General features: G+C 47.0%; 1 protein-coding gene across 1 annotated transcript in view; it reads right to left on the bottom strand.

Moving 5' to 3' along the window:
- Arid1b (AT-rich interaction domain 1B) overlaps positions 1–13,607 on the bottom strand; it is a 345,497-nt gene that overhangs the window by 303,489 nt on the left and 28,401 nt on the right. The window contains 1 exon segment of the mRNA XM_032894759.1: positions 2,427–2,621. Within this exon segment, the coding sequence (XP_032750650.1) occupies positions 2,427–2,621 (195 nt within the window).

Consider the following 13,607-nt stretch of genomic DNA (forward strand, 5'->3'; position numbering starts at 1 on the left):
CGTTCTGTGGACTCGGTGTTCTAAATGCTGTGCACTGGGGAGAGACTGTGCCCCAGGGTTGAGTGCTTCCCAGCATGTGAAGCTCTGGGTTCAACACACGGTACCAGAAGGGGAGGAGAGACATCAACACCTCAAGTTTTATCTCCTTTATAATGTTAGCAAGCATTCAAAAAGAAAGCTATTCCAAACTATTTTTCGCCTTTGAAATTTCAAAATGGGACAAGGTCATCTTGCAGTGAATGAAAGGGTTAACACACAGCCGATTACAGGCCTGACTTTGACTAACTTGGCATGAAAGCTTGAGATTCCTGTAGCTAGAGCAGCACCATTTTCTTTTCATCATCAGAAATATTTATGCACCTGAATTGGATATTTCTTTTCATTTAGCAGTAAATATCTAAACTAAAATCTTAATTAAAATGTGCTGAGGGCAGGAGAGATGGCTCAGTGGGCCAGGGACGCTTGCCAATAAGCCCGACAAAGTGAGTTCAATCCTGGGACCCACGTGGAGGAAGAAACAGTTTCCACCACCGTCTTTTGACATCCACACACATATATATAAATACATACACTTACAACTATTAAATGTTTTCAAAAATCACACAGAAGCCATCTGCTGCAATGCTTGATGGGTAATCAGCAACTTATCCTTTCAACTAAGTGTGTAAGGATCACGGGGCTACACAAAACCAAGAAGCTAAGAAAACTAAGATTATATTTTACTGCAGACCTATTTTTCACCCTACATATTTGAGGAATTTCCTTGCTAGTCATTCTTCACAAACTTCCTATATTTGGCTCTCATTCTAGTGTGGCAAACTAGGCCACAGTCTAAAACTAACAAGCCCTGAACTTCCTTAGGGCAGAGAGAAAGGACCCTCCATTTTCACTAGGAATGACACAACTTCTCATCAAGGAATCATGGGAAAAGCAGGCTGGAAGCCAAGGGCACAAGAATCACAGTGCAGAAGCCCACTGTTCTCGTCCCTGCCTCTTCCGTTCTGTGGTGTGCAAGTACAGGGAGGCCTTCAGCTCCCTGCTGCATGGGCTTCTCTTCACAGAGAGGAAGGCAGCTCTAAGAATACAAGGTTCCTGGTGGGGAGGGGAAACAGCTGAGAGCTGTAGGGGTGTGCTGGGAGCTGTTGCCTTCTTATGCATTAGTAGTCCCCACCCCCACCCTCCTATACAACTCTGAAGAAGCCTGGCAGAAGAAGGGGTAACCTGGGGTAACAGGAAGCAGGATGATCCTGCACTCAGAGTTGTCTTTTGGCACTGTGGAGGGAGGTTGCCAATAATGTACTAAAAGCAGTCTGAGGAGCCACGCTAGGGCTGAAGAGCTGACCTAGTGACCTAATTCCATCCTTCTCTGTAACTGCAAGACAAGTGCAGACAATACTCAACTAAGCAGACAGCTCAGACTACTAGAGAGACTCTGAAGAGAACAAAAGTTTTGCCAGACTTGTTTCCTCAAGGAAGAGTTTCTATGAAATCCAGAGAAGAGTTTCCAGTGAGGAAGGGCTGCTAATGGCTCTCATGGCTTTAGGACCAGCTTGCAGGCCCACCCGAGTCTAGAGTAAAACGCTGCCCCCACCAGCCTCATGCTCCTTGGGATGCTCGTGGGTGCCGTATAAATAGCCTTTCTGGTGTTCCTAGTCACTCAGCACCTTGACAAGTCTGGATCTAACTGTGCCTTTCCAAGGCCTGTGCCTCCTCGGGCCAATCGAACATGGTTAAGAACCAAGAAGACCATGAGCTGTGCTGCTAGAAGCAGGTGTCACACGTCACATGTGGTTAAAGCCACTTGTTTCTGGAGGAGAGAAAAAGCTGGAGCCTTCTGTGTAAGAGCAGGAAAGCCTCTCTTATCCAAAACGGCTAACTGAATTTACAAATGAGATACTGAGACCTTTTCTAGAACATGCCACAATCAAAGTAACTTCCTGAGACCCTTCTAACCCAGGCTGGAGGCATACACCTGTAATCCCCCCACTGGGAGACTACATTTGAGGGCAGCCTGGGCTAACACAACCAGATTAACTCAAACAACAACAAAATTTTGAATGACTGGAAAATTCGCCTTAAGAAATCTTCTCACAGGTCAGCATCTGAGGGGCCTACCCTCAGAAATGAACACCAAGGTCACCAGGAGGAGCAACACTGCCTTCCCCCAAGCAGGGGCTTTATCAACTTTGTTGGAAGTACAATTTCCATTAAGGGAGGGAGGGAGGGAGGGAGGGAGGGAGGGAGGAGGAGGAGGGAGGAGGAGGAGTCTATTTTATTGCAAGTTCAACTTTCCATCTGTAATAAAAAAAGGGGGGCTATCACAGAAACACTCCCAAATTCTCTTCCTTACAACAATGAAGAGCAGAAAAACAACAACAAAAGCTCTCAACTAAGCACTGGAAGGCAGAAGAAAAGCTAACACTGACCTGCTGCTGTGGGTACTGCAAGCCTCCCAGGGCCCCTGGAGCCCGGCCCTGCATGCCAAGGGGATACCGCTGTGCGCCTGGGGGTCCGTAGGCACCTCCTGGGTATGGGCTGCTCTGCTGCGGCTGCGAATGGGGGTGAGTGCCCATCCCATACAACTGAGGTCTCTTCATCACCATTGGGTCCATCGGACTGCCCTGTGAAGAAATAAACAAAGAAGCAAGTTTATTCCCTATTACTTATAACAAATGCAGCCTTTTAATACATGCATAACACATCTATCTCAATTTTGAGATAAAAGACCATAATTTCAAAAATAAAAGCCCAGATCATTAAAGGGAAAAGACATTTTTTTCCTTAGACTTAGTAAAAAGTTTCAGATAGAATTTTAAAATTAAGATCTGGAACAAACACTGTGAGGAGAAACTGTATACCCTAAGTATCTAAAATCCTTAAAAAAGAACACAGAAAACAACCTGATTTTTGATTCAAAGTTTCCATCTAAAAATGACTTTTTAGACCTGACTCTGCAAGTCTTAATGAAGCCTTCATGCCCCTGGATAGTCACTGAAGTGAAAGGAAAAGTTCTAGATAGTGTAAAATGCTTTTAGATAAAAACCTCCAAAGATAACGAGTGTACACAACAAGCCCCAGATCACACCAAACATCAGTTCAAAGCTGGACTCTGAGTTTTATTTTTGGTCTGGTGAGTCAGTCCTTGAGCCTCAGGGCCAAGGCCATCAGGAAGGCTGACCGCTAGACCACGAGAGGTAGGAGCAGAGCTTCAAGCAGGGCCCTCACAGCCTGGGCCCATCCAAATAGCAGGGCTGTAAAGGAAAGATCCTCACCAAAGGTCACAGATCCACAGCATTCACAGACACTTTCTCCTGAAAGCAAGTATGGACACCTACTGTGTGCCGGGCTCCCAGAGCACAGGGTGGTAAGCACGTGGGGACTCTCAGGAAGATGTGCAGACTAAATAGAATCAAATGTGGATACCTACTATGTGCCAGGCTCCCAGAGCACAAGGTGGTATTACGCAGGGACCCTCGGGAAGACGTGCAGACTAAATGGAAATGCAGGCTCGGGGAGGGAGGGATGACACAAAGCTTCAACTTCAGAAGCTAAACTGCCTGCCTGGTGTGCCTAAGGACATGGGAGTTCCTGGGTTTGTATGATGCAGGAGGCTGGGGATTTGCTGGAAAGTGCTGAGGCCAGAGCATGAGCAAGCCTGACAGGTCATCTCAGGCTGCCTCTCCTGATAAACCCCTGGGTCATCAGAGCCACCTGTCAGGACTGCTCCCTGGGGGAGAGGGAAAGCAGGGCCAGCTGCCACACGGGGCAGGGGAGGCAGAGGTCCTGAATGAGCAGCAGTGACAAGAGGCTGCAAGGCCAGACTCCAAGTGGACACACAAAGACCTGGAGTCTGCAATGTGACCAATGGCTGGTGGTAAGACACAGGTGAAGGAAAACACAGTGGAGGCGGACTGGGAACCAACAGTGACATGACATGAAGTAAGGTTACTATTGCAAAGTGGCATAAAGTAAATGCTCAATGAACACAGGATGAACTGGCACGTGAAGACCATTAACGTTACCCAGAGAGATGGCACACGGTGGGTATACCAGCCCCTGGGAGACTGAGGCAGAGCATCAAGAGTGAATAAGTAAGTAAGCATGAATATAGTTTGAAAGGTGAGGGGGAAGGAAAGGAGGAACAGAGAGGATGATGAGTGAAAAATATGAGAACATCATCATTTAGGCCAAAGGGGAAAACATGGACCACAAAGAAAACAGTGTCTGAAACTGCAGTCAGAATTCCAGGGAGCACACTGTCATCGAAGAGGAGACCTCATGGGGCAACAAAGCAGCCAGAAGAGCCGGGCAGGCCACACGGGAAGGTGGGAAGCCTGGAGCAACATTTGGCTAGGACAGGCATCTGCTGAGCTCTGTAATAAAGTCACACTGGCAGCACTGAGGCATAATGGCCGGGCAGAAAGCGGGGAGCAGGGGGAAGCCCCATAAGCGGCAGCTAAGGGAGGTGTGAGGACTGCCAGCTTCCCCTCCCTCCACTTCCCAGCACAGGACTGCAGGTGGCCATCGCTCCTCCTGGGTCACCTGGTGTTCACTTCAGTGATCCGAAGACAGCCATGTGCCTGCCTGTGACAATTTTAGCAACAAGAGTGTGCACTGCACTGCACTGGGGGCACAGCCATGATGACTGTGGGGAGAAAGCCAGGATTCAGGGATGCAGGCAGCTGACACTGCCTTAGTGGCAGGCCAGCAGAGAGGGAGAGCTCCGGGGAGGATGGGAGGGCACACCTGGCCTCAGGCAGACACCCACCCCTCCGCAATGGAGCAACTCTGTGGAGCCCTGAAAGGGGTCTGTCCCAGCGTACTCACAGACTGGGGATTTAAACTATTACTTTCCCCACCCAAGAACTCTGGACTAAAATAACTAAAAATGAGCAGCAGCATATGGGTCTCCTCAACCAGCACATGGCTCTTCCGCAACCTCGGCCGTCCTCACAAACACACAGACACGTGTCTGTGGCAACACCAAGATCTAGAACTAAGCATTTGCTCACAGTATTTACATTACAATGTAAGCTTGTGAAAGCAGGGTGTAATTCTTCTCCAGATTTTCTTTCCAAGATAAAACATGGCTTTCTTCAATGGTTGAGCTGGTAATTTCACAATCAGTCAAAGGAGAGGTGACCCACAGAGAGGCTGTGTGTGCTCCCAATCAGGTGAGAGGCCCATCAGCAGGGCTCTGCAGCAGCCATGTCCCCACTGGTCAGACAGTGCTAACAAAGGAGAAGGCTCTCCCCTCACTCTATATAGTGCCAGTCCAAACTGCCATGATGAAAGCAAAAGGTTTAAGCTGACAAAATGTGCAGAATGCAGAATGCTGGCCCTGGGATGCTAGCACAGCCCACCGCTCACCCAGCAGTGAGTGAAACTGTTGTGTAGTGTCTGTCTCAGCAACTGGGTTCTACTTAAAATGCAGTTCATTTGCACTCGAGTCAAACTGTTAGCTGAACCCAAGACTCACAAAAATCAAGAATGTGAGATCAAGATTATCTCTACCTCAAAGGCATCGGATCACTCAGGAGACTCTAGGTATGGAAGCCCAGGCCTACTCATATAAGGCACATTTAAGTCTACCCTTCTCTGCGTATGTCTTATTATTAGGCACTCTCCACTCTTCCGCTCTGTGCACTTGCTGACCTGAACATTAAAACGGGTAATGAAGTATCCCAGCCTCTCCCCAGCTCTTCACTGCCAGCTTTATAAAGCAACCAAGACATCAATCAAACCAGGACTTCCAGGAAAGACTAAGGCCAAGTCAGTCCTCATGTGCATGAGTAGCCTTAAACACTGTTGTTTGTTTTTGTCTGTCCTGCGGTAGGATCCTTCTAGAACATGACTTTTCATTTCTCACATAAAACTTATGCCGTACCAGGCACCATCCAGTCAAAGGCCTTCAAGCACCTCATTGAGTAGCCTGTTCTAGTGGTGTTTTTCTCCCCGAGCACATTCCACAATGCCACATGGGTTTTGGTTCCACGAGACACATGCTCCAAAGGCCACACGACTATCAGTCCTCAACCGGGCTATGTTTTATTACTTATTAAGACTTTCGAATTCCTCTGTATCCAAAGCTGAAAGTATGAACAAGTATTGAAACAAAGATATAAAAACTAAACAGAACTAGCAAGATGGCTGGGGGTGTGGGGTGCTCATGCTGTCAAGTCTAACATTCTAAGTTAGATCCCTGGGGCCCACACAGTAGGAGACAACAGACTTCCGCAAGTTGTCCTGTTCCCCACACATGCTCTATCAGGTGTATGCAGAGATTACATGCCAGCACACACACACACACACACACACACACACACACACACACACACACACACACACACACACAGACACAGGGTGTGGGGTTCTAAGAGCCACCAAGTACCTGAAATCCTGCCACCAAAAAGTTCAAAGAAACCAGAACCAGCCCAGCTACTCCACAGTCACAAAAGCGGTGCACACACCATGCTGTCCATCCAGACGGTGGGTGTGGGGACAGAGGGAAGGGATGTACAAACTACAGTCAAGTTGTCAATTGTGATGCACACAAGTGTGGCTCTGTGAAAAGTGCTAGTAATGACTAGGGCGGCCACTGGGACCAGTGCATAGCTGTCACACCATAAAGCAATTTCCTCTACAGCTCTAACCACCCAGTGCTTCCGATGCCCTGACTTTCTGCAGCAGGGGGGCAGGCTGAGACGCGCAGTCCAGCACTGGGCTCAGGGCAGAAACCAGTGGAATAGCTGGGGTTCACCCTTTCCCCAGCAGACATCTGTCCCCTTGCTGCACATCAATCGTTGGCACCTGCCACCATGCCACTGTGACACGGTCCCAGGCTGCCCTTTGATGGCTTCTGTGGAGCCTTGTGCTATGAGGTTTTCCATGCTCTCAACGAGATTTCTGACCTACTAGCACACCCAGATGACAACGCCCAAGCTTGGCGCTCTTTCTCATCTCATACACAGATGAGACCGAGGTATGAGATGAGATTGGATTGCCGTGGTCGCTTGGTAGCTTCTTGGTAGCTTCTTAGGAGCTCTGACTGATCACATAAAGGAAGGTATTTCAGAAAACAAAGTCAGCACTGGAACTCAACTTGACAATTCACGCATGCAAAACAGCAGAGACACGTGCCATCAGTGGTGATCTACAAATGACTTCCTTGGTAACATTCTAAAGGTCTTAAAATTGGTTTCCCCAAAAGAGCAGGGTTCCAAAGATTCATTCCCTCCTTTCATACGAGTACCCAGTCATCTTTGAGAACTGACTCAAGTACCACAGTTCTCAGTTTGCACAGAACCAAGTGTCAAAGTGACTCCCGTCCAGACCACACAGGAAGGCTCTGAGGGGCAGAACATTATGGGCTCAGGTCTGATTCTCAGACTGAAGTTGGAAACCAAACACTCTGTTCCAAATATTGTGTGCCTTGACTTGTACTGGGACAGAAGTCTCCACTTAAGACGGACCTAAACCACTGGGACTTCAAGTCTGGAATCAACATTCTCTACCACACTCTTCTATCAATAGGAAAATGCCTGCTACGTTCACTAATGATTCAGGTGTGAAATAGTTCTCTCAGACATTAAACAAAGCTGAAGTAAATGTCTCACTGCTGGCTATTCCAAGACAGCAAATTCTTGACACAGCCTCTGACTGTGCTGCATTAGTGACGTTGAGAGGAAGGTGGTGGAGACAGATGCCCTACTCTGGAGAAGCACCACTGTCAGCAGCCTTGAGTCTCCAGTCTGGACTCCCTGATGCGTTTGTGGAACTGTGCAACGCATTTGATGATAAAGGGCATGGGCAGAGAGTTCTTTTTGTTCTTAAAACAATGGCATGGCGGTTTTTATTTACGTCACTTCAATATGAAATAAAAGTGCTGTGATGTGTAAGTTTAGATAAAGAAGTGTAAGTTTTCACACACAGGTCATCGATGAACAAGCTAGAAGTGAATATCACACACCACATGGGAGTCTGAGGCAGGGGAATCTTCAGGTTCCAATCATCTTGAGCTACAGAGCAGGACACAGTGAGCTTTGGATTTTTGTTTTGTTTTGTTTTGAGGTATTTTGATTTTTTTTCCTTTAAGGCAAAAATAGAAAATATATAGTGTCTTTTCCCAGTTACATTTTAGGTTTTATCCTGAGTTCAAAATACCACTGTTACCATTAGAATTATTTATGTCCATAAAATATTATAACCTATATATAAAATAAGCCCCATAAACTATGACAGCTATGTTCTTAACTCTTGGAATGCTGGGGAAATTAAGCACCTGAGCTGGGGGTGGTATCGCTCTATGTGAGGTCAAGGCCATCTGGGGCTACATACCAAGTTCCAGGCTAGCCATTCAGGCCTACACAGTGAGACCTTGTCCCAAAAATGGAAAAATAAATGAAAAAAAAAGTTTATGATGTGCTGAGGTCCCAAATTTAACTCAGATTCAGAGGTTCACAGACTCCACCCTCTTGAAAACTCATTCAAAACTTTTGCTGACACTGTCAAACGACAGTAAATGCCATTCATGTCCACAACATCGCAATACATTCTCCCATGACCACAATTCACTCCGCTTAAGGAGTAACAGTGAGACTCAGAGCCTTCTTCTCAAATACAAAATAAAGAGTCCAGTGTTCAACAGAATCAGAGGTGAAAGGGAATACAGGAAATGACATAGGACCTAGATCCAGACATGTGGCTATGACCCCTGCCGGTGTTACTTGTGAGTCACACTAATTTAGGTACTGTCATTAAAAGTACAGTCACAGACCCTCTCAGTGTTGCTGGGGAGGGTCCTAAATCTCTTTCCTTAGGAAGCCCATGAAGTGAGAGCACAGTCAGTTCATAATTTATTCATTTTCTTGTCTCTCTTGTGTACTGATTGAGGGTGAAAGTTTTTTGGTTTTTTTTTTAAGATTTATTTATTTATTTATTTATTTATTTATTTATTTATTTTATGATACACGGTCACTCTCTTCAGATCCCATTACAGATGGTTGTGAGCCATCATGTGGTTGCTGGGAATTGAACTCAGGACCTCTGGAAGAGCAGTCAGTGCTCTTAACGGCTGAGCCATCTCTCCAGCCCAAGGGTGGGGGTTTTTTCTGTTTTGTCTGTGTGCCCAGCCTGCAGCACAGCGCCTGATGGGATGAGTGAGCTGTGTGGACCAAGAAAACAAAGGCTTACCCCTGTGACAGGGCGTGCTAATGGTGGGGTTTCCCACCACGATGCAGGCCCTCCACCTGCCTCTGACTCCAGAGTCACACACCCCCATCCACTCTTGACTCCTTTTGCTCCCTCTTCACCACACCCAATTCCTCCCCAAATCAACTCCAATCACAGTGGTTGCCTGGGGCTCTGGGATGACAATTTCCCACCACTGAGTCTTCCAATAAGCGGGTCCTTCCACGAGCCCTCGGAACTCAGCTCCACTGTAATATCTGTAGGAAGCTTCCTGAGCAGAAGCCACAGCAAAGCTGCCCTTGAAGAACCCCGTGTTGATCCCTCAGGGTACTCTCCTATGTCTCCTGTGACTCTTGTGTGACTTCATCCCCTGACTAGTTTGTCCCAAAGAGAACAGATGCTGAGGCTGAAACCCCAACAGAAAGTCAACTTAAGGTCCTCGTGATGGCACCACACAGGCTCAGGAAGGAAGAGTTAGGCTTCTCCAGGTTTTATCTGATTTTTATAACTTGGTAAAAAACAGTTATGATTTTAATCCCCCAAAGTTCAGGAGCTTATAAATCAATTCTATGAATAAATTATTGCCTAACTAAGCCATGCTTTAAATTTAATTTAGCAAATGTAATAATCTTGTGAACAAAGTATATGTGTATATACCCTTAATAAACTATATGTGTATATATATTCAAATATAGTCTATTAAAGGGTAAATTGGCACTAAATGGTATATCAAAATAATAATGAAACTTATTTCCATTTTCCCTCAGACTTGCTCCTGACACCCCAGAAAACTGCGATGATGCTTAGAAGCAACACCACACTCACAATTTACATCCCAAAGCTCGAACTACCATGCATATTCTGTCTCTGCAGATAGCCAGTAGCAGAACACAATAACATGATGGCGTTTACCATATAAACACAGAGTAAGGTCAGGAAAGGAAAGTGTGTGTAAATTAAGTCTCAGACACTCCACCTGTAGCTTAATCCACCACTGACCTCCTCACAGCACTGTGAAGTAAATTCACACACACATATTACCAACACTGCCGCTCTGGGTGTAAAATTCACACAGAATATAAGACAGTGTATTTTAAGCATTTGCACATAGCAGGTTTCTAACAGGGGTCAGATTTCAGTCTCCTTATTGTTAGGGGCTCTATAGCTCTGAAGTATGATTATTCCAGTGATGCATCAGGCATGGAAACCCATTACTCCACCCCCATGCAGAAGACAGACCTGACGTGGGTCTGAGTCCCCACTGAGCTGCAGGCCACCACTCTCCACCAGCACTTTGCAAACACACCACCAACCTGCTATTGCTAGAGCAACAAAGAGTTTCTCATCAGGTAGGCCTGGGCCCATCAGTCCCAGCGGCTCCTGGCTAGCTACAATGGGGGATAAGTTATTCAAGCACTCTGAGCCATTATTTCCCCATTTTTCAAAGGGAAATAATATCTCTCTCTGAGACAGTCACTGGAAAGACATGGTCATTTGGTGGGAGAGACCCACCCCGCCACACCTGAGGACAGGAGCTAGATCCCCTCTGGTCTCACTGCTGCCCTCAGAGCTCTGTGAGCTATTTAAGTGGTTGGAAGTGGGTAGGTTAACTGGGTCTTGCTTGTGAAGGAAAGTGCTCTTCCAATGAGCTATGCGCCCAGCCCTACTTTCTTAGTTTTTAAAATTAGCAACTTTAAAGCTCAGTAGAAAACATGTTAATGAATGAAAATTGTCAACTGACACCTGCTTTGGGACAAAAACCACTCTCGATGGTGATGTGCAAAACGCAGTACGTTCTCCAGCAGAGCTGTAGCTGAGCGTGGCCTTAGACTGACTCCTACTGTAAAATGTCTGCCGGGGGAGACAAGTCAACATGACCCCCAGGAACTCAGACTGTAGACTTTAAAATGGAGAACAATGGAGCTGCAGACACCAGTCAGCGGTTACAAGCACTCACTGCCCTTGGAAAGGACCCCGGTGGGTGCCCAGCACCCACATAAGAGCTCATCCATCTGTAACTCCAGGCTGGCGTGACTCAGTGGCCTCTTCTGGCCTCTGAAGGCATTCATGCGATGCACAGACATAGAGGTAAAATACTGATATACATACAGCAAAATAAGAACAAACTTTAAAATGAAGGAAAACAAAATGCAAACATGAGGCTCGACAGAGCCTGAGCTAAAGGGATGACTGCTACTGGACAGTTGCTCGCCAGGACGGGACACAACTGGAGTGGGCTCTCCTCGGAGAAGCCTCTTCCTGAGGGGTGACTGCAACAGCATGGGTCGGAGCACCGTTGTTCTTAGGAACTGTTCTCCACAGCATTAACGAGCAAAGGAATAGTGAGTTTACAACCTCCTCTCAACCAATGCTGAGGAAATAGGCACATTATAGACAGAAAGACGGACAGATGGGACGGATGGATGGATGGGTGAACGGATGCTAAGATCAGATATGCGAGAACTGAGAAAGATGTTTGGTACCTCTCTGTGGTAAATGTAAATGCACTCAACAGGGTGCTGGGAGTGTTAGAGACAGCAGACAACTGAGGTAAACTCTTCCTGTCCTGCCAACCCACAAAGCCTCAGAACTGCAAGTGGAGACCACACTGTCACACAGAAACAGGAGTGTGTACTGTAGAGCTGGGGACCAGGTCGCAGGTAACGAAATCCAGTACTTTATGTTATTGCTTTTATTATACTGAGATGGGGGTCTCACCATGGCTAACCCAGAACACTCTACAGGGACCAGGCTGGCCTTGAACTCAATCTGCTTGCCTCTTCCACCTGAGGGCTGAAATTAAAAGTGTGTCCCCATCATGCCAGGCTTGGCACTCTTTTCTAAGGTTTTACTCTCTTTAAATTTTTATTTCGCGTTATGTGTAAAGGTAAATGCGTGAGCCACAGGGAAACAGTATGGGAGTTTTAAAATGCAGTGCACATTGAAAACCTGACTATTCCCAAGCTTAGGTGAAGAGACAGGAAGAAGAGGGGTCTAGGACCGACTCGGAGACTACCATACCAGAGGAGCGTCTATCCTGAGGAGGACTGGATGCTTTGGACAAAACGAACTGGGTAAGCAGCCTAGATATCACTTCAGTTTCCTGGACTGAAAAGTCCACATAAAAACAGTGTCTATCAGTCTGATAGCTTAGCACAGCAAAGCTCGGGGTACAGGGATTAAACAGCGAAAGGGATCATCACTCCTGGTGCATTTACTCCGCCTCCAGCTTCCCACCCTCCCAGGCAAGATGGCCCCTTGCTGTTCTAACAGCAAACGTCCCTCCACCCTACCTGGCCTTCTAGAAGCAGTGCATCAAAAAGATGACGGGCAGTTAAAGGTAGTGCTGCTTCTCTCTGCCTCATTTGACAATAATCTTAACAGTAAAGTCTCAATCCAACATGGAACATCCTACCGCCATTCAAGTCTTAACCTGGCACTCTTCCATGCCTGTGCAGCCATGCCCAACCATCCCTAGTCTAGAAAGCCTTCACCCAGCACACCTCTGACCACTCTGTAAACCAGGGCAACTCTTCCAAATCCTGCCACATACAGCTACATAAAATCCTCTGCCTTCCCAGGCCCCACCGTTCACAACTCTTCTACCTAACGGGTAATGTGTATCTATCCCAAGCGACCGTTCCGTCTCTCTCATCAGATGCTGAGCTCCTTCAGACTGGAGTGTTGTTCTTCCTCCTAATTCTCCCCACGCTCAGAACATCACACACAACATGATCCTGCTTCAGTAGTTGATTTGCAAATGCAGTCCCAGGGCGTCCTAACCTGTACTCTCTCCAAGTCATCCTTCTACTACCTTACAACCTGGCCACAGGCGTCAATTTTAAGTAATCACAACCATGAGACCTTATGCAGAGCCTGGCCCTTAATAAATGTTCAGTATAGGACGCAAGGAGCACATCCCGCTGTCTCCTATCCCAGCGTGACTTCTCCTGGACTCAAACCAGAACACTCCAAACAGGCGTGTTCTCTCTCTCCCTGCCATAATGCCACTCTTTCCGACAGTCTTAAACCTTCCCAAGCTCTGCTGATTGCTGCTACTGTAATCAAGCATGGAAATGCCTATAAAGCACCTGCCACTCTTTAGGATTCACCACACACATCACCATCAGGAAGTCTGAACACCCATGTGGAGAAAAGACCTGTGTATCTCGGGCCTGTGTTACTGGGGCAACTTTTTTCTTGTCTTTTCTTTTTTAAATGTAATGTGCATGGGTGTTTCGTCTGCTTGTATGGCTATGTAACACTTGCATGCCTGGTGCCCTTGGAGGCCAGAAGACGGCAAATGATCCCCGAGACTGGAGCCACAGCCAGCTGTGAGCCATCTTGTAGGTACTGGGAACTGAACCCAGGTCCTCTGGAGAAGACATTGCTGAGTCAGCTCTCCAGCCCTCCAGTAA

The sequence above is a fragment of the Rattus rattus genome, chromosome 2, assembly GCF_011064425.1.
Source record: "Rattus rattus isolate New Zealand chromosome 2, Rrattus_CSIRO_v1, whole genome shotgun sequence".
Lineage (NCBI taxonomy): Eukaryota > Metazoa > Chordata > Mammalia > Rodentia > Muridae > Rattus > Rattus rattus.